This window comes from Passer domesticus, chromosome 13, assembly GCF_036417665.1.
Source record: "Passer domesticus isolate bPasDom1 chromosome 13, bPasDom1.hap1, whole genome shotgun sequence".
NCBI classification, from domain to species: Eukaryota; Metazoa; Chordata; class Aves; order Passeriformes; family Passeridae; genus Passer; species Passer domesticus.
Genome location: NC_087486.1, coordinates 10636988 through 10664508, shown reverse-complemented (window position 1 = coordinate 10664508; position 27521 = coordinate 10636988). Strand labels below are relative to the sequence as shown.

Sequence of the window (27521 nt, the reverse complement as noted above, 5' to 3'; positions counted from 1 at the left end):
AAACATGAGATTTATAGAGTGTGATGTACATGGAGGGGCTGTGTTGGGACATGCAGTTTGCAGTAATAACATTTTATGTGTGCTGTGGAAAACAGGGATGTTCAGCAGAAAAAGGAAATTCAGGCTTGACCTGCAGTTAAATTGTGCTGAATCTACACAGCTCCCCTTGGTCCCCAACTAAATGAATTTGCTGTTTCTCCATGGTGAGCCACTACCAAATATTCTGCATTTATTTCTCCTGCATTTATTTTATATCTAAAAGCATATGTACTGTTTCTTTAAAAGAAAGGCTGTGAGTCTACTTCTTATTCCACGTTCCATCACTCTGAGCACACTTGCTGTGCTCCTGACTTCAGGGCCATCCCTTCCATCTCTATCAGGAAAACAGGATAAATCCAGGCTAGGCAGCTCCATGTGCAGGATGGGCAACACCCGGGGCCAAGGGACCAGTCCTGGGATTTTCACTTGCAGCTACCTTTGTCCACACAGATCATGTTCATTTGGGGATGTTTTCTCCCCAAATAAGATTAGTTATTTACAGTGTGAGAAACACATCAGTCAAGGGTTTAGCTTGATATTCATATTTCCATTTGCTTTTTAAGTCCAAGGTAAACTGTGGAAATCTTTTTGTCATATGACCTCAAGTCAGGAACTCAGACGCCATTAAACGACAAATTTTCCACATTATTTTACCATTTTACCAATGTCAAACATTACCTATGTGTTATTCCACACACATGGAATTTCACATACATGGGTGTGCTATTAGTCAGTCCCATCCACACCCATAAACCAAGCAATACCTACTGCTAATGTCACCTGAGCCAGCCTTTGCCTGCAAAAACTCAGCATGGAGAGAGGAGCTAACTCCAGCAATTGGGAAAAGCAGCAGGAAGCTGGACACAGCCCATGGACACATGCTGGCTGCTGTTTCCAGCCACCTGAGTCACAAACATGCCCGGACTGATGAAAGACATAGATGCTGTGTAAGAAGCTGGAATCTGTTTAACCTGGTTTAATTTGTGCTAGGGCAGCTCCCTAACACAGCTGCCTTCCACCAGCTTTTCAGTAGATTGAAGCTGATAAAAAACCAAGCAGGGAAATAAAACACCATCCTGTGAACAAATAACAAAGTGTATATTGTGGGGCTCTGATACAAAGCTTATTTTTGACTAAAGTAATCCAATAAATACTAATTAGAAACAAGTGTCTATCCCTGGCACACAGGAGAACTCACTGGCGCTCACACACCTTGTAAAAACAAATAGCTAAGAGAAGTAAAAAACAGATCCTGCTAGAAAAAGATCTTGAAAGTCCAATCCTTGAATTCTTCCTAAGGCAAAATGTCCATTGATAAAACCAAGCTTACTTAAGAACTGAAGGATAGTGTCTTTGAGGTTTTTTCCCTACCATCAGCTGAAAACCTGCAGCAAGCTCCCAGCAACCTCCCCTGCCTCAGAAGCTGCCTGGAGCCCTCTTGGCATGGCTCCCTCCACACCACACAAGCACAAACACGTGGGGAAAACTGCTTCCAACATAATAACTTCAAATTGTCTATTAAAAAAGGAATTTTGCTGCCAGGAATAATATAATTTTAACTGCTCCCCAATTTATATTCTTAAAAAAATACATATATATACATACACACACACACAAGCAGGCTATGGGTTCACAATTCCCAGATTTAGATTATTATTTCAAGGGAAATAAAGAAAACACTCAACCATGACGCAGAGAGGAAAAGAAGGATCATAAACATTTTTTTGGGATAAAAGCAATGGCCCATATGGGTGGCAGCACTGACAGCAATGCTTTTAGAAAGCCATTACCTTTAATTATCTGGGCCAGACTCACACTCAGTCCAGGGGGGCTGGAGGAGAGGCTGGGTCCTCTCCTCTGACCTCACGTGCTCCTGCACACCGGTGCCAGCCAGACCTTTGCTGGGGAGCAAGGAACTGGCAGCTGCTTCCAGAATGGAAACCTCCTCCAGACCATCATCTCCATGGACTTGCTTAAATCCAGGGTAGTTTGTAAAGCGTCGCCCCTTTGTCCCTGTTAAGCTCAGCAATTTGTACATCAGGACCAAATGCTGCTATAAAGCTCAAACTTATTGCTTGGGCAGTCTCCAAAAGGAGGCCCTGATGGAAGGGAGGAAACAGAGCCCTTCCTGCACTGCCTGGCACCCCCAGCTGCCAACAGCTCCCTGTCCCTGGGAGAGGAGGATGTTCAGGGTGGTGGCACCTCACCTTTCCTCTGCTCAGCCATGTCATAAAGTCACAGGTGACCCAGCAGCACCCATAGGGATCCAGAGGCTCCTCCTGTAGTCCACAATGCTGTTCCCAGGCCAGAGCTCAGTCTCCACTCCCTCAAAGGCTGTGAGATCTCTGCAAGGCTTCACTTTGTGCAAAACACTCACACATTCACCCTCAGAACCAGATGGATTTTTTTTCCAGTTGTCAAAATCAAGATCAGCTCAAATTTCCCCCCTTTGAGGCCTAATTTGCTTTTTGTTGCTGGATTTTGTTCCTGCTTTTTATGGCCTTTCTTAAACTGAGTTTGCAAACCTTTCTTAAGAGCTGGCCTGTGAACTCTCACCAAGGAGAACTCTTTCAGCCTACAAACCAGAAACTCCCAATTTGTTTTCTCATGCTTGGCTGTATTTTCAATGCATATTGCAAAATGTCCTATCTGTCCTCCCACCTTTTTTCAACTGCAGATCCTTAGCTCTAGAGACCACAGAGATTTAGAGAACATCAGACTTCATATTCTGATCCAAGGCATTTTAAGTTCATTTACTTCAGCATGTCATAAATTAGGCTGTTAAAAGACCAGAAGTACAAACAAAATAACTAATCTCACTTTTCCAGACTACCAGAGATTAAAACTGAAGATTGCAAATTTGATAGGCCAACATTGGTTCCTAGAACCTCCAAGCAAGCCCCTCTACCCATGGCATGATCTGGAAGGGCTTTGAGCAATGATGGCTTTGGTGTATCTAAGAAACCTTCTTAGGGAGCAAACTGCAGAGCTGGAAACATCTCCTGAATTACACCTCCAAGCCCCAAGTCCACCCTCCATCTGCCCACTTGTGCAATGGTGATGGGAGATTTGCCCAGTTAGGACCAGCAGCAGCTCTGTCCCTGCGATGTGGGTGCCCATCCCCAAAGGAACTGCCTGCACCTTGTTTATTTTCCTAATCCTGGGGGTGCTGGTCCTGTTCTCACACACCACATGAGACTCAAACAGAGCTGAAGGCCACGCTTGGCTCAGCCCATTCTGTTTGATGTTCTTCAAATTCACCCTCTTCTCAAAACCAGACCAAGACGAGCCAGTGCCAGCTGCATGTTTGCTGCCAAAATGCTGAATTACAGACACAAGCATTGCTGTTTATGCACCAGGAGGTACAGCATCCCTCAGCCATAGAGTCACCTGGAAGAGGTGCCTCTGGTGACCGTGTTTGGTTATCTGTGTCCACCATCCAGCAGCAGCACGACAAACCTGTCTGCTTCAGCTCCTCCTCTGGCTTCTTTCTCCCTTGCTCCAAGCTTGGGTAATTGAGTCCCACCTGATTCTGGTCTCTCCTGGCAGAGAGCTTTCTGTGGATGAAGTTTTGCCTTCATTACTGCAAGTCCTCTTATCATGTACATGTGCCAAGCAATTAAGCCTAAAGACCTATCCCACTACATCCTGACACCCTCAAGCCAAGACTCAGCCTCTGCACAGAAGACAACTGCAACGCTGCAGCTCCCTCCTCTCCTCCCCCCCAGGTTTCCAAAAGTAAAGACACTACTTCATCTCTGACAAACCAGTTCAGAAGTCCCAGAAATGGAAATATTATTATTATCCCACAGTGGGGGGTGTATGGGACAGACAGCATGGATTTAATTTCAGTGCAAATAAGTGATTCACACTGTGCCAATAGCTGAAGGAACAGGATTAATTCTCCAAAAAAAGCCTCAGAAGTCGTCCCAGGGGAGCCCTTATGACAAAGCTGCTCCCAAAGCTTGGAGAAAAGGATAAATTTTAAAAGCTGCACTCATTTTAACACATATTTCCCTATAAGCACAGTTCAGATGTTCTGTGTATATGCTGCTTTTACAGACTAAGCAGCCTTCAATCTAACTTTCAAAAGCTCTAGTAAGTATGATCCCATTACTTTGCTCAGCTCAGAAGATGGAGGAAAAAAGATAAGGTCTAATTTGCTGAGGCTGGATAAACTGAGTGTCCGAGTTCTTTTACAAGACAGATTTTAAATATTCTGCCAAGCTCCCCTTTCAACATTGTCAGAGCCTGAAATATTACAGTTTTTGACTTAAACATTTCCATGAAGGACTTTTAGAACTGTATTACAAAAGCTGCACAGAATACCACCACACCCTGAATGGGCCTTTGAGTGAGGCCCTGGACTGTTCACTGATGAAGAAAAGATGAAACTCAGGAAATTCACAAAGCACAAGGTTAGCACCTTGGGAGGAGACCACAGCCCCAGGGCTATCAGCTGCCAGGCTCACACAGACCCTTGCACCCAAGGGTGGGGGGAGAGATGTGTTACAGATGGGCAGCATGATGACTGGCTCTCACAATTTAGGGATGAATACTGTGGGTATGTTAAGAGAAGTTTTGTTGATGTATGGTTATGTTACTGTAGTTTGTTGTTTGGACACCCTCTGTTCTCCCCACAGTATTGTTGCCACCAGACAGCCTGGGCTGTCAGGGACACGTGGAGGGACAGTGTGCATGTGTCCCTTGCATGGGGCAGTGGGAATGAGGAAAGCCTGCTGCTGGGGGCTTGGCATGACAACACCTCACCTCCAGTCAAACTGCAAGAAGGTCTCCACCAAGGGCAGCAAAGAAGAGTTGACTGATGGACTTCAGGAGGGGCCAGGGCTGGCTGAGGCAACCCCAGGGGTATAAAAGGCACAGCAGCCACTTTGTGGATGAGCCTGTGGCAGCAGGCCATGCTCCCAGGGCTGTCCCTTCTTCCTTATTCAGTCCTATGTTGTGCTGAGGTTTAATAAACCTTTGACCCAAAGGGGTCTCCAGACCCTGCACCAGAGATGATGCAACAGACCCTCAGAGTTGCAAGGGACAGTGTCAAACAGGCTCCTACAAGGGAGGCATGTGGGCTTTGCTACCTGGCCAAAGTGTATAATCCATGGAATTCTGCACTCTTTGGCATGTAGCAGCATGATGTGGCACCCACACCACCAAGAAGAGCAGACTGAAGGAAGCAATGAGACATTGGGACCCCTGGATGGGTGATATGCTTCTGATAACCCCTGTCTCTCTCTCCCCCACACCCCCCCCCCCCACTTCTTTTTCTCTCTTTCTTTCTCTTTGCCTCTTTTACTATTAAATAAAAAATACATCAATTTTTTTGCACCAACGTCTAGCCTCATTTGGTTTTAATCTAGTTTTTGGGTATATTTTGAACCTTCAAAGTTCTTTGCGGTTTATACACAGAGACTTAGCTTTCCTCACTTTTCTGGGTTTAAGCTGGATCATAACAAATGTATACCACAGTCTGAAGGAAAGCCTTATCCATCACATCCTTCTCACTACACTCCTTTCACAGCTGTCAGCTGAAGATCAAATTAGTTTTTCAGATCTCTCTAAGTAAGAGACCAAACTCTTAAAATCAGATGATCTTTTTTTGTAAAAAGGCTGCAGACAATGTTCACGTGAAACATGACTCAAGCTGGAGCCTGGTGGAGCCCCAGCCCGCCCGTACTCCCAGGACAGGCTGTACTGCACAAGGGCATGTAGTGACAGGACAAGGGGGAATGGCTTCACACTGACAGAGGGCAGGTTCAGATGGGATATTAGGAAGAAATTCTTTCCTGTGAGGGTGGTGAGGCCCTGGCACAGGGTGCCCAGAGAAGCTGTGGTTGTCCCATCCCTGGAAGTGTTCAAGGCCAGGTAGGATAGTGCTTGGAGGAGCCTGGGATAGGAGAAGGTGTCCCTGGCCATGGAAGGGGTGTGGAACTAGATGAGCTTTAAGGCCCCTTTCAACCCAAACCATTCTGTGATTCTGTATAGCACAAGGCCAGCACACATTTAACCCAGGGACAAATCTCTCACGCTCCAAGGGCAGTAACATTTCTCCACCTTGGAGCAGCCATGTGGACAGCCATCAGCAAGGCTCTGATGGGTGTTTCCTCTCAAGCTCCAGGGAGAAGCTGCACCCTCATGCAAATTAAAGAGCTCAGGAGAGACTCGAGCTGCAATGCCAGGACTTTATCCCTTAACCTACCTGGCTCTCCAGCAGTCTCTCAAAAATTCACAGCAATGGAAATAAGTTACCTAAGACTGTCAAGATTAAAATGTGTTTGCATTTATCTTGCCTGCACAGTGCAGAGAGCACATTTCTAACATAAGTGTGCGAGGGGCATTTACCCAGCAGACAGAGGAGAGCTTTATATGAATGTCTTGGTAGAAGGGCCTAGAAATTTCCTCCTTTGCCCAGCAGCAGCAGGCTCCTGCCAGGTGACTACCTCACTAGAGCTAGGCTCAACAACAGTCCAAACCCTAGAGAGGGCTGTCCTAGATCCCAGTGCTCAGAGTCACCTTCCAAGCTCAGGAACAGGAGGGCATTGCTCAGTGCAAGTGTTGGACTGATGCCCCCACCATGCACAGGCTGCTGTTGGATTAACTTGCCCACTGACAGAAAACAATATCCACTACAGATGGAAAAAGACCTGAAACCATTACAGAAAGTGTCCACTGCCCTCCTGACTGCCCCCTTTCTCCCAGGGAAGATGCTGCTGTTCCCATTTCAGTCCATGCTTCCATTGAATCACTTCACTCACCATTTGATGTTTGGCTTACAGGACAAACCTGGTGAGTTTAACAGTCTATGCCCTGATATCATGTTTTCCAGCTCACTGTCACTCTCCTCTCAGCTGAGGAACTGTTGCATTTTCAGGTGTTACCGTATCACACATTCTGATTTTCTTTCCATAATCATTATCAGCAGCCAATTGAAACGAAAAGTTTCACTGACAACAAGCTAAGCTCAGGCTATAAAAATATGCTTAAAACCAAAGGTGCCTATTTCACCAGGATGCCTTATCTGAACCTACTTCTGTAAAAGCCAGGATAAAGTCCACCAGAAAACACAGCAAAAGCGACAGGATGATATATTGTTTCATTTTAGAATGTCCCAACCTTTAGTTTTTCCTCATTAATAAAAAAAGACAAATTCAGGTAGATTAAAAAACATGTCTCAGCCTTTCCCAGCCCTCTGTGGCACGAGCTGCTATAGGGGATGGAAGCAGCTGCTTCAGCCTGATAACCTGAGGGACCACGTGAGCATCCCTCCAGCATCCCTCTCTGCACCACTGGGGATGGCTCCATCCACTCAAGTGACCTCCAAGAGCAGTTAATTCCTCTTAAGTGAGACAGAAAGAAAAGTGAAAGAGGATAAGCTGTTTTTCCTGATGGACAAGAACAGAAACACTGAGCTGCACCTATGCTTCCAAACACACTTCTGAGTACACAAGCAGCAGTTTCCTTACCTGTGTTAATGGAGTCATCACTGAAACTGATGTTATCAAGTAAAATAACACAGTGTATGTCTGTGTTAGCCCTCAATCCAACAGCACTGTGTTTTGTCCTAAACAAATCCCCACTGTTATAATTTCAATATAATTTCTATCTACCTTCAATGAGAACCAATTCTTCAAGTTACCTGGACAGAAGAAAACACCATTTTGAAATTTTCATTCCCATTTTTTCTCTCCTTTATCCTAATATTGTTTTTGCCTCTTTCATATACCAGGACTATGAAAACTCACTTAAAGATGCTAATTTACCTAAGACATACACAGACAATTTCACATAAAAGGTTACAGCTTCAAGATGTTACAATGGTACTCAGAAGACGCCTTTGCTTTCAAATGATGCAATATTATATCAAAGGCAAAAGTAAACACAAGTGCACATGCTATGTGTGTGTAACCTCTTCACCCAATAAATCAGATTAGTGTTTTTTGTAGTGTAAAACCCCAATATCTGGGTGTGAAATGTTGCCTGAGCACCCAGAGCTCATGGCTGATGCACCCACAGTGGCTGTCAGCATTCAGCATGTTTCTGCTATTAAATCAGCCCTCAAACAACGAGCTGCGAGTTCCCATGGAAGGGAGCCCGGGTTTGTGCCAGGCCATGAGCTCATCCTTTGTTTTCCCCAAGGCAGACATTCTCCCTCCTTCCTCAGCAGAGTGCTGGTTGGTGCCCCACTGGCTGGGACTGGGGGTCACAGCAGGAGCTTTCCCAGAAGCAGGCATGGCCCATCCTGCCCCAAGAGCCAGGGAGGAAGGATGGTCAGTCTCCCTGAGAAAGGAAATTCCATCTCTCCAGCTAGGAGGCTTTAACCCCCAGCTCACAGAACTCAGCATGGCCTATGCCAGGCTTTTGCAAAGAAGCACATAGAAGTTTCCTGCTTGGCAGCAACCCACAGAGAACTTAAAACAAATACTCCATCTAATTAAAGTTCACTTAAATCCATTACTCAGTTAATTACATAAGGAGACATTCACCCTTAGTAAAAAATAAAAAAAAAAATCTATGATCTAGCAAAAAATAAATATGAGCATATTTAACACCTTTTTAAGGGTCTTAAAATCAGTTCTATGGGACAGGTCAGCAGCCAACTACCCTCCCTGCTCTACTGTGGGAAACCACTGCTGTTCCCGAGTTCCCAGAGGCTCAGACTGCCCTGAAGCCCTCATGTGATTTCATTTATGTAATTAGGAGCAAGCACCATCAGCAGTGATACTGTTTGTGAAGTCAGGGCAAGTATGAAAAGCTCCCAGGAATGATGCTGCAGAGCCCATGCTGGGTGGATGCCATGTGCAATGAGAGGTGGCAGGTCCTCAGCCCTGCAGCCACACACACCTGAGCCCCTCTGACAGGAGCAAACGAAGGTGTGGTCACATTTCCACTGGCCTGGCTCACACCCAGCACTGCCTGCATTAGGCTGCTTAAACAGTTACAGTAGAGGCAAATTTGTCCCAATTCCTCCTCTTCACCCCATTCTGGCTGGCATTTTCACATAGCAAGCCACACACCTTGCACCTGATTTTAGTCAGAGCAAACTAACAACAAATCTCTGTGGACTGAGACCTGGGTGTCAAGAACAGAGTAACACATAGGAAAAATAACTCATAAGTGATGAGCAGAAACAGCCTCCTCATGGTCCCTGTACAACTCCCCTGATGCTGTGGCTCTTCCCCACTGCCCAGAGCTCACCCTTTCAGTCGGGGTCAGGCTGGGAAAGCCACTGCTCAGGACACAGCACAAGAGAGGACCAAGAGTGCTGATGCACCTCCCTCATGCATCTCCTGAGAATGATACAGGGCTGCTCTGCTAGCTCAGTAGCACCAGGACACCACTCCCCATGGACTGCTGTGGGAAGTGCTTCTGCTGTCTGCCCTAACTCAGCCTTTCACCCCACACAGCTATTTCAGCCAAGCATCCATGTTTGGGAGGACCTGCATCCTATTCCAGCTCTGGCTACGTGCTGCCAGCTTAATTTCTGCTGCAATTATTCTCCCACCCACACACTTGATCTATTGTCAATTAGCACTGACAGGGTCCCCAAAGCCCACATTTCCAGCCCCCCTGGGCCAGAGAGCTGCCAATTCTGGCAGCTTGGGAATGAACAAGAAAACAAACATCCTCTCTTTTTATTAGCACTGCATGGCAGTATTTTGACTAGCAAGCTCATGCTACAGGAAGCCAACAGCAGTGGGATCTCCAGAAACTGATGGATGGATGCTCCCACTCCCCCTGTCTGCTGGGGAGGAGTGGCTGGACCAGGGCCCACAAGGACACCAACACCATGCCAGCTGAGACTGGGGATCCCAACATGTCACCAAGGATGTCATGTCTGTGTGACGGAAATCTTAGCTGCTGGCTAGAAAGCTCTGAGCTGTCCCCAGCATCCCACAGGTCCCACCTCCACCCATCTCTGGGTCCAACAGACAGGCAGCCCTTCTTTAGGTAGCAAGTCTGAACATCACTGCATTTGTGACCTCCTCTGTAGGTTCTTCCTGTTAAGGACAGACTTGTCCAGCTGATAATCAAAGTCTGCTTTAAAAAAAAAAAAAAAAATTCCCAGAAGTTACTCACTCATCCTGTTCAGTGTTGTTCCTGCTAATTGTGAAAAAGCAGCTCTCCAGTTCAGCTTCTTCAGTTTGAGGGCAGCTATTCCCCACAGTCATGGCAATAATCAAAGTTTTAATAAGGAGGATTGATCACATTCTTGGACTCTGAGTAGTGGTTTACCAGAAAGCTCAACTGAGAAACCACAACAGATTTAGAAAAAGGGGAGAGGAAAACACCAGCTACTCCACACCTTCCAAGTTCTCTTGCACAGAAGGTAACTACAAATTTTCATTGCCTTCAACACAAAGATTACACCTAAAAAGCTATACTGTAATAACAGAAATACAGATTTTCCTACAAATCACTCAGACTGAGACATTCTGCTTATGCTCGCATGTTTCAGGCAAGAGTTACTGCAGTTTTAAGTCAAGATTTTCAACAGATCTTTGCCCAGTATGATGAAAAAGCATATAGAGTAAAACCTGGAGGAAGAAAGGATATGTGCTCCACACCACTGCAAAGGCCACTTGGGGTAAACTCTCAAAATCTTTTTCAGGGACAAACCCCCAACCTATTTTTGTGATTTGAGGGCAGAATTCCAGCATAAATTTTCCCCTGTGTTTCAAAGCAGATTGCTTTTTTCCAGATGCAAGGAAGTGCACCTAAAGGTTGCACATATTGAGCCAAGTTATTACTTCACAATGAGATTTTTCCTTCTCACAATCTAGTAGGGGACCTTGCCAGAGGGGCTGAATGAACACAGCACAGGACAGCCCTGGGTCACCTGGCACTGCTCCACAGGGATCCCAGCCATGCCTGGCAGCTCTGCTCCCAGGGGACTGGTGCCTGCAGCAAAGATAGGCTCTCTTTGGGTGCTGATGGTCACCCTCAGCCTCACACAGGTCAGAGGACATCAGTGATAACACTTGGGTCAGCACAGCTGCTGTTCCAGGCTGTCAGCATGAACCACACTGGAGGCACAGGCGGCTTGGGGAGAAGAGTCAACCAACACATCTTGGGTGCCAGCACAGCAACCTGGAGGTGTGCCTGGAACCATCTTCACCTCCTCTCTGGGAAACCCAAAAAGCCACTAAGGAAGACAACACATGGATACAGGCACCAAAAAAAGAGACTTGTGTACCCTTGTACACACACCTCTCTCAGTGCCCTACCACAAACACATCTGCTTTACACACCTCCTCCCCAGATTTACATATTTTCAGTGTAGGTCTGGATTCAGAATAGTGCATCCCTACCCCCTTCATTATATTCTATTAAACTGTCTAATTTTTAAAAAGATCCATATGTAACATATATTAATAGCCAGATTCAAATCCAATCTGCATTAAACCTCAGGAAGTTGTATCTGGCAGTGGAACTGCTGCACATTTGTTCCTCATTTAATATTATTCATAGGTAAAGCCTAGTAAGAAAAAATATCTGTCAGAAAAGATGGCTGTAATTGATAAATGAAGCAAACATGGCCAGAATGCAAGGTCCAAGCTCACACATCAGCCTGTGCTGTGAGTCAGGGCAGGAAAGACAAACAGCCCCACGTGTTGCTGGTGTGGTACTGAGGCAGCTCTGCTGGTCCTGCTGTTGTGCTGTGCCTCTGCCCGCTGTCCTGGGCAGAAATGCAGAATATCTGCAAATTCCACATCGCTGGAATGGCCAACAGACCCCATGGCCTCACACTCTGGTCCATTTCTCATGGGTTTGGGGGATCTCACCCTCGTCCTGAGCACTCGCTGGGCTCTCTGCTGCCAGTTCTTCCTCCCCATTCCTCACTGAAGAAGACCCCATTCCTTACAGCATCATCCCCTCTCTCCCACCCTTGCAGCTCTTGTATTCCTTCTGAACTGAGCCAGGGAAGGCTGAGGGGGCACCCTGGAACCCTCATCAGCACACTCTGAAAGCGTCTCTGGAAAGGAGCAGTTGAGCTAAACCAGCAGATCCTGCACACAGGCATTTTGTCAGGGCTGGAGAAAAAGCATGGAATGGCATATGACATTAACCACCTCTGTGGAGGAGACAGCCATCTGAGCAATATCTGAACACTCAGCATCAGCCAAAGGAAGCTCACATGCTTTGGGGGCAAGCACAGGGGATTCTGACAGCCTGAACTTTGATGGTCTGAAGGCTGTAGGCCTCTATCTCTGCCCTGGGAGGGGTGGCCAACCTACAGCAGTGAGGAGCCTCAGCTGGCTCGAGCCTTGCCATCTGGGTGCTCGGGGAAAGTTGGCAGCATGTGCACCAGCTCAGCACACATTCAAGGGGGAGCCAGGCAGCAGGAGCTGCCCTCTGCCTATCCTCCAGTCTCCTCCTTGTTCCCCAGATATCTCCACAACATGGACCAGAACATGCAAAAATTGACAATCCAGTATCTTATAAGCAGAGAAGGAGAAGAGAAACCCCATTTCTCGTTCCATCAAGAAGCCAAAGGAGAATGAGAGTCACCTCTGACCTTGCAAACAAGCCATTAGAGATGGGTAGGAAAGATGGAGAGACCTGCTCAGCTCCATCCACCACCTGGCTGCTGCAGGAGACGGGGTAGTAAGACAGGGCAGGATACAGGTAGAAGACTCCAGGGAACAGAGCTGAGGACAGAGGGAAGAGAGAAGCTGCAAAACAGAGAGAAGAAGTGAGAGAGAGAAAAAAACCCCAAAGGAAAAAGATGAGAACATTACAAAAAAAGAAATCCACCATCATGGGAGGTGAATCACTGTCACGGAATTGGGAGGGTGAAGCAGATTTTGGAAGCAGCCAAGGTAGAGGCACATCAGCTGAGGCAGATGCAGACAGACCCTGGACGTGCTGGACCTTGGGAAGCAGGCACTGGACAGTCAGAGGACTAAAAGAGCTCCATCCAAAATAACACTAACTCTGAGCTTGGTCCCAGCCTCACGGGGTCAGTGCTGGATGCCACCCTCCACGTGCTGCCCAGCCATCCTGTGTCCCCAGCAGGCTGACCCAGCAAAGCCTGGCTTGGCTGGAAGGCAGTGACACAGATGGGATTGGGCCAGATCTGCTCAAGATCTGTCACACTGTGGGAACCAGCCCAAGAAAAGCACAGATAGACCTGCAGAGAACTTGAAAACCACACATGGAAACTCCTTCACTTCTGGAAGGAGCACAGGACTTTCCAGCCTCCAGACATGGATGTCCTGTCCTCAAAAGCAAGCTGGGAGAGCAGCAGCCGTGGGGCAGGGCTGCAGCTGCCGTACCTGTGGGTCCGGCTCGATGTTGATGCGGTATGCTTGAGCCTTGCCATCTTCCAGGACAGGGGGGGACCAGCTCTTCCCTTCAGATCTGCAGTGGGAAATTAAGTAAACACTACTTAAATTGCTTTCAAGAAAGCCCAAACCAAAGTGCTCCCTCCCAAACAAACAAAACCCACAAAAATCCCAAAGAAAGAAACAGGCTCTTTGAACAAAACAAAAAAGCAATTAAACAAATTAAAAAAAAAAGCCAAAACAAACAAGCCAAAAAAAAAAAAAGAAAAAGCCAAATATATATATAGCATCTATTAATTCCCTGGCAGGTTTATATTGTATTTGCAATTGTCCAAAATTATCCTCAGAAACATTATAATGATAAATAGAGAAGATGACAGTTTTATCCTATTAAAGCTCAAAACTATGCTTGAACTACAAGGTTCTGTCTCAGTTTGGGGTTAAAGAAACAAACTTATTTTGGTCGAGACACCAAAATACAGGCTCTTGGTTGCTCCTGTTTTGCATATTCCTGGCCTTGTCCCTTTATTCTGGCCTTGAATCCTGAAAGTATTCTGATTACACATGTGTATAGATCTATGTATACATATAGACATGCAATCCCTGGCAGGCCTGTGTACTAGACCACATCAGGAATTCTATAAACACCTTTCAGGGAGAAGGCTTTCACCACCCTGTATGAATCATCCTGACCCTTTCAACAGCTGCCAGATAGAAAAAGCCCAAAAAATAGAGTTTCCATTCCCAAATGCATCTTCAGTCCTGCCAAGGCAGAGCAGAATACTGTCACTGTCCAAAGATTTTCCATGTGCCTGATCATTTTTTCCCCACAAAGGCATCTGGGGACATGGCTGGAATGTGATCTCCAGCACAGATCTCCAGCACTTCGGGTATGAGGGAGTCACAGGGGCCTGAGCAGGGTCCAGCAGGTACATCCACAGACTTCTCAGGATGCAAGAAGGTTAAGGTGGAAGACTTCAGTAAGTTCAAGATAAAGCTTTCAACATGCAAACTATTCTGTTTATCATCAGAGTCTGTACATGCACCACTTCACAAAAATAGGTGCTGTTCCATGGGCACAGAGGCATCCAAGCATCCTTTGTGGACTCTCACCCCTGCCACATACCACGTTCACTTTGAGTTAAATTAACAGCAGAGTCCAAGTTTGAAAAATAGGGAGCATGACTTTAACCCAGGAATTCTCAAGGAGATTTGTACCTTTCGTATTTTGTAACTACACAAGTCAACATACCATGCTGCCTTTACAAATCTAGGGTCTGACCCAAAACCTAGGAGGCTCCCACTGACTTGAACACACTTTGGATCCAGCCCCTGAGGATTTCAGCTTTTTTTCCTCATTACTGCCATTACAGCTTTTTCAACAAGGAGTGATTACTCTCGTAGCTAGTTATCTTGTTCTGGTAATTCATCTTTACTGTTAGTTTTTGATATTAGGCTGGGACAATTCACTTATCAATTACTCTTTCCAACTGGGAAAAAGTCCCTCCCAGGGACATCAGCATTTCCAGCAACCCCCACTTGCTTTTTGCCACGATCTGGTGCTGTGCACATTGCTTCCACATTGAAAATCAAATCCGGAGGCCCAGAACAATGGAAACGCCTCATTACATTGCAGGGATCCCATTATTATTTCTGTGCTTTCCCTGCACTGAGCTAGCCTGATGAGAGCTCGCAGCACCCCGAGGAGGGTCCAGGATGACATCCCCCCACTCAGCTCTGGAGCCCACATGCCAAACACAGCTTAAAGCATCCCCAAAGACTTCAACCTGCCAGTAAATAAGAACAGAGCTTCAGCAAGTGATTCTGATTGCAGAAGATAGGAGCAATAGCTGTAAATTCATTCTGTGTGAAGGTACCAGTCATTGCCAGCACTCCCAGTTCTCCATAGCCCTGGCAGAGATCACACTGTCTGACCAGAAAGCAGATAATATAAACCTGTGCTTTCCAAAAGTCTTCATGGGTGTATTTACACTTAATGACAGACATGGACAGACTTCAGTTTACATGGAGAAGCCCATTCATGGTTAATGCTTTAATGATTAAACTCAAGGCTTCACCATCAGTTCTGCAGAGTGACAAGAAGTTCTTGGTATAACTGAGACCAACTCTGACAGCTTCCAGCAACAGTCTGAACACAGCCAGGCTCACATCAGCACCAGCTTCCAACTGAAGTACACTGAAACAAGCTGATACAGCACAATCTGGGCACTTTGAAAGGCAAAGCTAAGGTGAATGGGAGAACCACCAGCCTCACCAAAAAGAAAGTCAAGTTGAAAGTTTAATGAGCATTTATGCTTATACAGGGAGACCCCCTCTTTTCCCTGGGAACAGCAAAATACCATGTAATCTGAACTAATCCAAAACAATTAAGAGATTACTCTGCCTGAGAGAACAATGCTACAGGCAGCTGCTGTAGGAGGGGCTGATGCTTGGAGCCCACAGCCCAACCCCAGCTGCCAGGAACATCCCATGCCCACATCCCCAGCAGGACCAGCAGCAGGGGTGTCCCCTGTACCCCCAGAGCAGGGGGGACTCAGGGGCCAGCAAAGTCACCCCAAAATGCCCAGCAGCAGGCTCACCCTACCAACAGTCAGAGCTTTGTGTTTAGGCAACAGCAAAATCCCAACACATTTCTCATACGTCACAGGCAACAGATCAGGCATCACTCAAATGTTCCAAGTTGTTTAATTTACAGCTCAAGGACAGGAAAAGTGTTCTCAGATGTGCTATAGGGGATTAAAGGCAGTTATGTGGAAATCATTACCCTGCACTTACACCACTCTGTTCTCTTAATGGCATCTAGGACAATCCCAAGAAAAATAACTTAACCTAGGTTAGTGCAAGGCCTTCCACACAAGGCTTCATAGGAAACGGACCCATAAACAGGACATCACCAAAAAAACCCAAAGCTGCAGACATCTTTTATCCCACCATTTGCTTTCTAAACGTCTCAGTCATTCTCAAAGATTACTTGCACATGCTCACATATTTTACCAGAATGTTTTTTCACCTGGTAGTGATCTGCTAGTCTCACTCTCAACATTTGTAGAGCTGCTCTTAAGTTGCAAGAATTCCTGTGTCTTACCGAATTTCTTATTTCTCCATCCCCTAAAAACTAACATTTATCACTTGGGGAAGTGCCAGCCTGGATCCAGGTCACTGCTGTCACCATGCAACTGCAAACCACCAGAATAATCAGGTTGCTATATTTCACCCCCTTTCTTTGGGGGGTGACTCCAGGGTCCTGCCCATCTCCTGCGTGCTCTTCACCCCCCACTGTGGCACATCACAGTGCTCACAGCTGATTGTTACCACTGATATGGCCATTAGCTGAGCTCTGTCTAGAAGCAGCTACAGCCAAACTTCCCAGGCTTGTGAACCTCACCCCAATAACCAGGAGGTGTTGGATCCATCCTCTGCACCCCAAAGGACACAGCTCCTTCAGTCAATGGGAAGAAGCTGGAGGATTTCTCCTCCTTCATTCCTCTCAGCTGAAACCATTGTGTATTGCTCTGGAAAGCTGCCGGGTTTCCTCTCTATTAGCCTTCAAGGAGCTCCAGAGGGGAAGCTGTGATTCACTTTTTCAGTTGTACTTTTACTGGAAACTTGAGAACATACATTGTCATCCTTCCCATCTTCCAGCAGCTTGCCTGTGCTGCTTACAGCTAACAGACCCCAATAAAATCCCCAGGAACTGGGGGAGATGGGAGGATCACCAACTACGTGAGGTTCCAGGTACTCTTGGGGCTACAAGTCCAGTAGATTCATTACTGGGCTTTCTTACACAAACTTTCAGAGAAACTCCTTTTTAAATAGAGCAGGGATAGATAATATTCTTAGTCAATTCTCCAAGCAGACTCAGTGGCATAAACAGCAAACCAAGGAGGAAGAAACTGCTTCCAGGACATAATTTAGATAGAAGAAATCAAAGCTGAACCTTTGAGGATTTATTCTTTGACACCACAGTCAGGAAATCAATTCAAGTGAACCACCCTGGGGTTCCTGGCTGCACCTGGGGCCAGGCCAGTGCTCCCAGTTGTCCAGCACCCACCTGGCCCTGTGCACAACAGCCCCAGGGCTGTCACCACAAGAAAGGGCTGGAATTGGATTGGACTGGAAATCACAAAAATGTGAAAGCTGAAAAAGCCTCTTAGACCATCAAGCCCCAGTGCTACCCCAGCATTGCCAAGCCCACCACTAAACCTTGTCCCCAAGTGCCACATCCACATGTCTTTTAAATACCTCCAGGGAAATGAGGTCCCTAGGCTTGAAAACTCTTTCAGCAAAGAAATTTTTCCCAACAGCCAATTGAAACCTCCCCTGGCACACTAACACACTTCTTGCCTCTTAAGGAATTTGTTGTGTAACTTGGAAGCAACTTCACAGTGAGTAAAAAGAACAAGTTTTATACCAGGTGTTTGTGAGTAATAGTTCATGGGGCTGCTCAACACCCCGGATCTTTCTCCAGCCAGCTGCCACATAACTGGCCTGACCCTTCCTGCACTAAGGCAGGCAAAGTACATCTCGTGCTACCTTGGCTTGAGATTCAACAGCTGGGAAGATGATGATGGAACAGCTGCCTAATTTATCACCAGAGCAGCCTGAACCATCCCGCTGAATCTTAATCAGCACCATCACTGCCCTCCCCACAGCCTCACTGAGCCCATGTGGACTCCTGGCCTCCCATTCTGGAGCCATTAACCACAGCCTGAACATCCAGCTCTTGTTCCAGGAGTGCCCACACCAAGTAATTCCTCACATCTTACATCAGTGCCCACATAGGCATCAGTTACATAAATCAACTCCTTTTGTAAACCAATGAGGATTTTCAATCACTTTGTTTCAGAACAGTAAGGCCACTGTGCTGCTTTGCCTTTCACTGCCCAAAGACAGACTTGCACATGTTGGGGAAAAGCAGGATCCAAAAGAAATCCAGGGACAAAACACCCACTAACTTCAGGGAGGTCAGGGCTCTGGCCAAGAAAGGAGATAGAAAATGGAGGGTATGAAGAAGGAAGTAAAACCCCCTCAAGAGATTTGTCCTTGATAAAGGACAAGGAGATTTGAAAAAAAGGAAATATCTTCTAGTCCAGCCTGAGAGCAGGGGCAGCTTCACAGATACCAACACTGACTGTGGGCTCCAGGGGTACAGGAGAGCCATGGAGCCCAATGTGCTTAAAAACCTGTGACATCCTATTGCCAGCAGCTTTCCCAATGTGGGCAGAGGGCCAGTTTCTTCAGGAAAGCTGCAGCACAAGCCTTCATCCTCCCTGGCAGACGACAAAAGGTTCAGAAAAAGCTGTGGGGCTCGCCCTGGCCCTCTGGCACTGATGGGCAGGTCTGGACAGTGCTGCCAAGGGTTTCCTGGCAGTCTGTGTCAGCAGGAACAGCAATGCCATGAGGTCTCCCATCCCACACCCAAGGTACTTTCAAGTGATTGCAGCAAAACACAGCTCCAATCCAATTTTATGGCTGCCTTTAATTGATGCGTGATTCTTGGTCTTGGTCAGGCCACAGTAACTCCCACTTCTTGTTTTCCCCACATTCTGACTTTCCTACTGAACTTCCTAGTCCAAGGGCATTTACTGACCAGAGTCTGAAAACAAAACCCATCTTGTTCTCTAGCTCAGTAACACATAATGTCAGGGGTTGATGGAGAAAGGGCATGGAATGAAGCAGTCCAGAGGGCACCGTGGGGATGGAAACACTGCACAGCTTCCTTTCCTTCCCTTCACACTCCTGCCTGGCTGGAGGAAGCCTGCTTTGACAAAACAGTTCCTCACTAAAGACATGCAACAGACAGGCTTCTTATTTCAAATGTATTTCAGACAAACACATTTAAAAATAAATCTTTTGTGTTGGCTTGCAAACTGTATTTTGTTGAAGGCAGCGTACAGAAAAGACATTGCTTGAAGAGCAACCTCTGTCCAAAGGAAAAGATCCTAATCCACACCACCACAGGCAGGGCTTTCCTGAAGCTCAGCCTCAGAGCAGGGCCCAGGGTGTTGATCCAGAGCTGTGACAAACAGCAGTGGCTGGACATGCACACAAACCAACAAAACCCCTCATTATTGCCCCAGAACATGGCTCCCTGAGCAGGACCAGGTCACCCCACGTTTTAGGAGGCAGATCCTGGAGCAGGGATCCACTCACACCTAGGAGGGAATGCCACATGTGCTTCCAGCAATGACTAACAGCTGGGCAACAGGATCCAACAGGTCAGAGACAGGAGAGAAATCCAAGAACCAAGTCACTGTGCACCCACTTTGGGCCGAACTAAAAATTGACCTAATAGCTCATCACTGGAGCTGCTGTCCCTACTGCAGAAAAAACCCAAATACTCAGTTTTTCCTGTCCAGAGAAATGCCACTCACAGACATCTCTGGCCACAGCCAAGGTGAGTTCTGCCCTTGGAGAAGCCACCAAACAGTGTTACCTCCAAGAGGAGCCACCCCAAGCTGAACAGCTCCTCAACTCACCCCTGTTCCTGCCTTGCAGAGCCCTGAGCAATTATTTTTGCCTACGAGATACAAAAGTCTTTAAAATCTGTGTTTATGAAGACTTTAAGGCTTGACAATTGCAACCTTTGCAATCCTACTGCTTAGCAAAGACCAACCATGTCACCCACAAACCCTGCACCACAGAAAAGCTGTGGGCCACCACCAGCAACATCTCTGTTAGAAAATTCACCTCCTCTGCACACACCGAAAGGTCTCACTGTTAAAAATATCCACACCTTGCTAGGTACAGTTGGAAAAAACCGACTTGAAGCCACAGACCCTCCACACAGCATCTTCCAGTTCACCCTGAGGTCATGAATGACCATGGGAAGGGAAACCAAGCAGCCAGATCACCCCCAACCCCAGCAAGGCACATACCAGCAGTGCTGTGAGACCACTGTGACCACAACCTCTGCCCTGTGCAGGAACCACCACTTAGGAGAGGAGATGCACCTGCACAGAGATATTTAAGGGTCCAGTCTGAGCCAAAAAACCCCACCAGTTGACATCAGGGGCTAAAATGAACTGTAAAGGTGGGAATCCAGTCCATCAAGTCACACAGCAGAAACCCTCATCCATGAGGATAATCCCTGCCACGCTGCAGGTGAAAGCTGCTTTCAGCAGAACGTGGTTCTAACTCCCAGTGAAGCTGCTCTGCTGCCAGACCAGCCCAGCAGCTGGTGGCTCACCAAAACCTCCTGCCACTATGGATTTTCACCTCTCCCAAGGAGAGCTCCAGTAGCCTGCAGGCAGTCAGGAAGGGAACCCTGGTCCTGCCCTGGGCACAGGTCCTCTTGGGGGTAGAAAATCACCTGGTCTCCCTAAAACCACTCCAGATGGAAAGCAGAACAACTGCCCTCCTTGGCTATGGGAAACTCCCCCTGTGTGAAGGGGTTTTGCTTGCTTTCCTTTTCTTTCTTTTGTAATACCAAAGTCACATCATCTGTACACCATGGGCTGAGCTCAGGGGACTTGGCTTTAGGCAGGCAATTCAGAGATCCTGTCTGAGGAACCATGACCAACCACTGAGGGTTTGCTCCATTTATGGCAGTGCTCCTTCCCCACTTCCCAGGCATCCAGTAAGAACTACATGGTTTTCCAAGAAAACTATAAACAGTAAATGATAGCTCTTTATATCAGGAAATGCCTCTTTATTCTGAAGTGGAAAACTATATTCACTTATTTAAACTTATGCCAGATAGTATTAGCCATTTGTGAACCTTATAAGGAGCACTCATTTTGCTTGGATAATTTGTGATTTTGCTATAAAATTAATTCCAATAGAAACCAAAAAAAGACCACGAAAAAGAAACCAAACAAAACCACCCCACAAATACACAAAAAAGCCACAACACACACACAAAACACACCTCAACTAAAAAAGAAAACTAAACAAAAAATAAACCCCAATACCAAACTCATGCCTTCATTTTGCTTTGAAATACCCTAAAAAGTGAATTTGGCAGGAGCCAAATTTTTTTTTTTTTAACAGATGCTTAAAATGATGGGTGGATGTCAGTGAAGTGGAAGGGTTTGTCCAAAGGACATTTTGATTCCCATGCTACCCTTGCTTGAATTGACACAACCACAAAGACTCAACTCAGGCCACAGCCTGGACAAGCCTTACAAGGTACAAATGATAATCCACATGTAGAAATGAACTGAACCCACTTTTTCTACCAGTGAACCATTAAAAATCATTTTGTTTTATTGTCTTTGGAAACACAGGACAATTTCCCAGAACCATGGGGTTGCTCCAAGAACCCAGCCTGAGAGCACATCTGCTCCAGGGCCAGCCAAAAGCCCTCTGAGCAAAACTGAGACAGGAGCACATCAGAGAGAACCAACCTGTTCACAGAGAGCAGCAGCTGATCCACACATGCTTTGATCTTGTTTTGAGCTTCTAGATGTGTCATGTTGTCCGTGCTCTCTCCGTTAATTGCCAGAATAACATCTCCTGGGCACAAGTCTGCCATGGCTGCTTTACTGCCAGGGTTAATCTGGGAAAAAACAAAAAAAGGGTTACTGAAAAGAATGCTGGGGTTTTTTTCAAAAGAAGTCCAGTTTCTTGGAATAAGATGCAGGTAAAGGGAACAGTTATTTCTGGAGATGATGTGTTTTCTCTACACCAATCTCACCCACCCAAGGCTGGATGTCAGAGCTCTCAGGTAAGCCCCAGGTCTCCAAGGGCCATCCCCTACAACAACATTCTTTGAAATAAGGAATTTCAGTCAACTCCAGCCACTGTGTGACCAGGTCCCATCTTCACATTTGTCTCGTGCTTGAAATAAATGTAATCCACTCTTTCCAGAGAGATGCTTCGCACTCCTTTGGCTTGCAGACCTTTCACAATGCTGCAAGAGTCAGTCCCCAAGCAGCACATGAAACCCTCCTCTGGTTAACCACCACCCCTGACTGGGGGAGAGGTCACATTTGACATCACTTCTTCTGGACTGACATTCCAAATGTCTTGTCTCTTTCTAGCCCTGCGTGGTCACCAGCCCCAGAGGGATTTAGCAGATATGGCACTTGGGAACATGGTTTAGTGGTAGTCTTGGCAGTGGTGAGGTAACAGCTGGAACTGAGGATCTTTACGATCATTTCCATCCTAAATGATTCCATGATTTTATTCTATAAATATCACATAGCTCTTTAAGCCTCCACAATTCTTTCCTTCTGGTTTTGTCAGAGAGCCAGAACCTTATAAAACTTCTAACTTCTTTCCTGAGGAACTAATGACAGGTCCAGGTACAGTTTGTGGTCAGCAACAAGACCAATCCTATAGCCCATAAAAGAGGTTCTTGAGAAATTACCATTTCATTTACATCATCCTAAATGTGGTTTTAATTTCTACAGTAATACAGAATGACGCAAGGCATATCCAGAGCAGGTAAACGTGTCTGGTTAAACCCCATGCTATGTGTTTTCCCTCTAATTTCCTCTTCAGTCTATTCACAGCATCTGCTAACCAAACACATTTTATCAACCGAGAAGTTACGGCAAGCCTGACTTTTAGTTATTCATGTGTCACTGCGTTAAAGCAAGCTGGTGCTTTGGTTCTGTTTACTCTTGATTTACACAGATGGAATTCCCTGTCTCAGGTGGTGGGTCTCTGCCCCACCCTGCTTGAGAAATCCAGGCAAGAGGAGCACTGCTCTCCCCACCACCTCCCCTTGGCTGACAGCAGTGTGTGACAGCAACCAGGCAGAGCAGGCGTAGTTTTTCAGACACTGAGACCAAGTGGGGCAGTTCCCCCATGCCCAGAAGCCACCCCACCACAGGCCATCATGAAACAGGTGGTTTTTTCAGAAAGGGAGCATGCACATGCACCTCCCAGCTTTCATCTTGATTTCATACAGTCCTACAATGGCTTGTAGGATTAAAGATCACCTAATGATCATCTTGTTCCAACACAGTAGCACCTTCCACCCAGGTTGCTCCAAGCCCCATCCAACCTGGCTTTCAACACTTCCAGGGACAATTTGTTCTATTTTTGCAGGGAATTCAAAGAGGATTTAGTCTTACCACAACAGCCCCTGTGGATTGCACTAGAGCTATCCCTGAGAAGCAGACAGCCCCAGGGCCTGCTGCTCTGCTCCCTGCAGAGCCACAGCTACTGGCACCACTGAAACACGAACCTGAAGGTGTTTGAGAAGCTCCAAACCACTTCTGACAGCTAAGTAGAACTGGCAGCCCGAGTTACAGCTTTTGTTGCATTGTCAGAGTAAATCAGTATTTGCCATTTGCCCTTCAATAGTTTGAGCTGGGCTGTTTGGCTCTAACAAACCCGCCCAGACCAACTGCTCAGGGGCTGCCCCATGACTCAGCGCAGAGCAAACAACAGGAGATGGCTTCCAGCTCCACACACATTAGCACATTAGCACAGGGCATTTCAAGCCAGGACAGGATTATTTTTCCCCTGGCATTGTTAGGGATTTTTTGACCCCTGTACCCATCCACAGGGTATTAGGGTCCTTTTACAGCCACGGAAGCTGCCAGACTCATCAGAAAGTCAACTTAAAGCTCATCCAGCAACTCCAAGGAAGCACCTCCGTGCTCTTGCCTGCTGTTATCTGCTTCCTCCAATGTCCATCCCACAGCCCTGGCTGCCAGCAGGCTTTTAGACTAACAGACCTTCAGCTTGACCCAGGACAGCTGTATTTTGTTCTTGTCTGTTCAGTGCTGTCTAGATGTCTGATGGATTTTTTCCTCCTGTACTGATCTTAACCACGTTGTAGCTTCCTTGAAGAATAGGATGTTCACAAATGGGACTCCTAGCTGTTTCCTATTGTAAGCTTCTGCTTTATTTCAAATTATTTTGGCAGTATTTTCATATTAGCATTTTATGCTAGCTGTGGAGATGACCAAGGGCTTGAAATGGAGCTGCACTCCAAGAATTCATTTGAGATACAGCATCGGTGTCTCAACAGCTTGGGAATCATTATTGTAATGTCTGTCAGGCCCAAAGTTTGTATTTTAGTGAATAATATTTAAAATACTGCAGACTAAGTTCTCCTAACCCACAGCTGTGCAAAGCCATTGATACCAAACACTCCACAGAAAGCCTGACAAGTCTGGTTATGGGTCAGTGCTGTGCCTGAATCCTAGTGCAGGGGTTCTGCCTGCTTTGGACATGGCTTAGTGGTGACCTCAGCAGTGCTGGGTTAACAGCTGGACTTGATGGGCCTAAAAATCTTGTCCCACAAAGCATTCTGTGATTGTATGACATTGGAGCCTGGCAGTGCACAGAGGTGTGGGATGGAGCTTGTATCACAGGCACTCACTTGTGCCTCTCTCCAGAGAGCCCTCAGGTCTGCCCTGAGCGAGAACACAGTGTGTGTGACTTCAAGGAAGCACACATGAATCTGAGAGTAATCAGACAGGTCAGGAAGTTAAAAACACTGCAAAGAAAACCTGCACCAAGTCACTGCAGCCTTGTGCTCTTGAAAGGGGCCTCCAAAGAAGGTGATGTCTGAGAACAGGAGAGGATTAAGAAAAACAGTGGCAAGATTTTATTTGGTTTTGAAGTTCTCCATCTGTGCCAAAAACACACCATTTCAAAAACCAATGCTGAATGAGCACAGACCAAGCCCAGACTGATGGATACATAACTCAGGGGGTGTGAGCTATCTAGCCACCACAGGCAGCAGAGTGCCCTAAAGCCAAGTCCCAGCTCATGCACCAGGGCCCAATGTGGGTTATGTGCCCTGGCACCTGCTGCACCCTGTGCCACGCCTCATCTTGCCGGGCTAGCTGCCTGCCAGGATTTGGGCTGCTGGTGTCCTTTTCTGTAACAGGCAGGGCAGCTACACACCAGCAAGGAGCCAGCCCTGTCCCTCACACCCTGCTGAGCCCCAGGGCAGCAGGGCCCCACCATCTGTTGGGTGTTCCAGGTGGGGAATTCTGAGGTGGTCTAAGCCCTCATGCCATCAGCAGCTCAGCTCTTGCTCCCTGTGAGGCCATGTAGCTCCCAAAGACCCCTGCAAAACCCCCAAAACCACAGCAAACACCATGGGCTTAAAGAAACATATGTATTTGTATTACAATTCCCCTAAAGTGTTTTATTTTTCAATCAGACAAGAATCCTGCCTCCTGTGGAAGCTCTGAGCTTCCAAAGACATAACTTCATGAAGCACTGAGGTGAACTCCCAGCCATCAGCTAACTCACACTCCTGGTTACTGCTGCCTTGCATGCAAAAGTATTTTCCCAACAACATAAATTCAGCTAATGGAGACTTGGAGTGAAGTTGCCCAACCAGACCTGCAGAAAGGGGAGAGGAGCATGTCTCCATATCTACCTGTTCCAGGAGTACCATCCAGCCTCCTCCTGTGTGCCATCCCTGGTGCTCAGCAGGTTCTGAGGCACAGCCTGGGATGCAATCCAGAAGAGCTGATTGTTTTATAGAATCACAGAATGGTTTGGGTTGGAAGAGACCCTAAAGGTGATCTTGCTCCAACACCCTGCCAAGGGCAGGGACACCTTCCTCTAGACCAGGCTGCTCCAAGCCCCATCCCACCTGGTCTTGAACAATTCCAGGGATGGAACAGCCACAGCTTCTCTGGGCAACCTATGCCAATGCCTCACCATGCTCACAGAAATAATTTTTTCCTCATATCTAATCTAAATCTTTCTTACTTCAGCTTAAGGCCAATTCCCCCACGTTTTCTGTGAGTGAATCAAAGCAGCTCAGAGGGATGGGTCCAGTGGAATGGATCAGGGACATGGCAGGGCTGGAGTGAGCTCTTCATGAGATGGCTGGGCAGATCCCAGTGCTACCCACCACCTGAGCACTGCTACATTTTCAGCAGGAAGGAACCAAGCATGAAATAAGTGCAGAACCAGTTCATGTGCTGGGGAGGTCCTGGCACTTGTGCTTTCACAGCTCCTTTTATGCCCATAGAAGCTCTGGTGTGCTCTCTGCCCAAGGCAGCCGCGCACGCACAGCACGGCTGCCGCTCTGAGAACGCGGCGTGCACGCCTGCCAGCTCTACTGCTCTCCCAAAATTAAATAAAGAACAACCCTCTGAGCTTAACCCCTCCACAAAAACAAGCAGCTGCTTCCTCACTTCTCTCGCTCAAAACATGGAGATGCTTCAGAAAGCTTATAAACAAAGACTAAAAGAAACAAACCACTTGCCCAGCAATGACACCGTGGAGCAGAGCAGGAGGGGTGTTTGCAGAGCACGTGCCCCAGGTAAGCAGCCCCAGGCCCTCCAGATCCCAGAGAGCAGCCCCTCCCCACACAGCATGCCTGTGGAGGGTGCGTCCTGCAGCGATTTGTTCCTCTAGGGAGCCAGAATGTACTTCCCCCCCCTTTTCTAATAAGATATTATTTTTCCTAATCCCCTCAGGATTTGTCATTTGTCTCATTTGTCACATCTTTCTATGTTGTCCATATAGCATTGTGCTTCAAAAAATACCAGAGGTCTAATATTGGTGTCCCAACCCCCTCTATTGTCCCAGTAAGAAAAAGACAAATTTAAAGAAAGAGCTCCCAGGGGACAGCCCTTCTTTCACTGTCCTCTGCCTCCAAAGAAGTCACCACAGAAGGTTCAGTGACAGCACTGCAAGCATCACTCCACAGCATGTCTTTTGCCAAATCATCCACCAGGGAACTCTATCTCAATAAACACAACCAATTTTTAAAAATAATTTTTTCAATCATATTCCCCCCACTGCTTTTTCCAGGATTATCATCCACCTCTCCACTCTCCTCTAAGGCAATTACCCTCCAGCAGCCCCCTTCTCCAGCCAAGTGCATACTCTGAATGCTATGAAACAGACTGGGACAGTCCTAAAGACAGCAGCAGCTCTCTTATCTGGCCACTGGAGCATCGCTAGGATTTACTGAGTGCTGGCATCTGACAATGACAGGCCATTAAAATAAAGTACATTGGGGCAACTGCCTTGTGCTTAACCTAAATTGGTTGCTGCTGGAGCTGTGCAGTCTAATTTAGTAAGCAAGATTATTTGCACCAAGAGAAGTTTGCTCTTGAAACACAGTGTTCTGTCTGCCCTGGAGCCTGGCCACAGAAGGGAGCCAGGGCTGGGAGAGCATTCAAACCAGGGTGAAATCCCCATGCCTGCATCCCCTGCCCTCACAGGGGTGGGAGCCCTGCCCACCACCAGGATGGCTCCACTTGGAAACAGCTTTGCTCA

At 46.9% G+C, this 27521-nt stretch overlaps 1 protein-coding gene across 5 annotated transcripts in view; it reads right to left on the bottom strand.

The window, feature by feature from the left end:
• The window catches only part of PDLIM4 (PDZ and LIM domain 4), a 47589-nt gene that overhangs the window by 11696 nt on the left and 8372 nt on the right, over positions 1 to 27521 (bottom strand). For 4 of the 5 annotated variants that reach the window (XM_064387595.1, XM_064387596.1, XM_064387597.1 and 1 more), the window contains exons 2-3: positions 21710 to 21861; positions 13332 to 13416 (exon numbers count right to left, since the gene is read on the bottom strand). In XM_064387595.1, coding sequence (XP_064243665.1) covers positions 13332 to 13416; positions 21710 to 21861 — 237 coding nt within the window. Of the gene's footprint in view, positions 1 to 13331; positions 13417 to 21709; positions 21862 to 23499; positions 23664 to 27521 lie in introns of those variants that run through there. The other variant, XM_064387598.1, reaches the window with a different exon arrangement.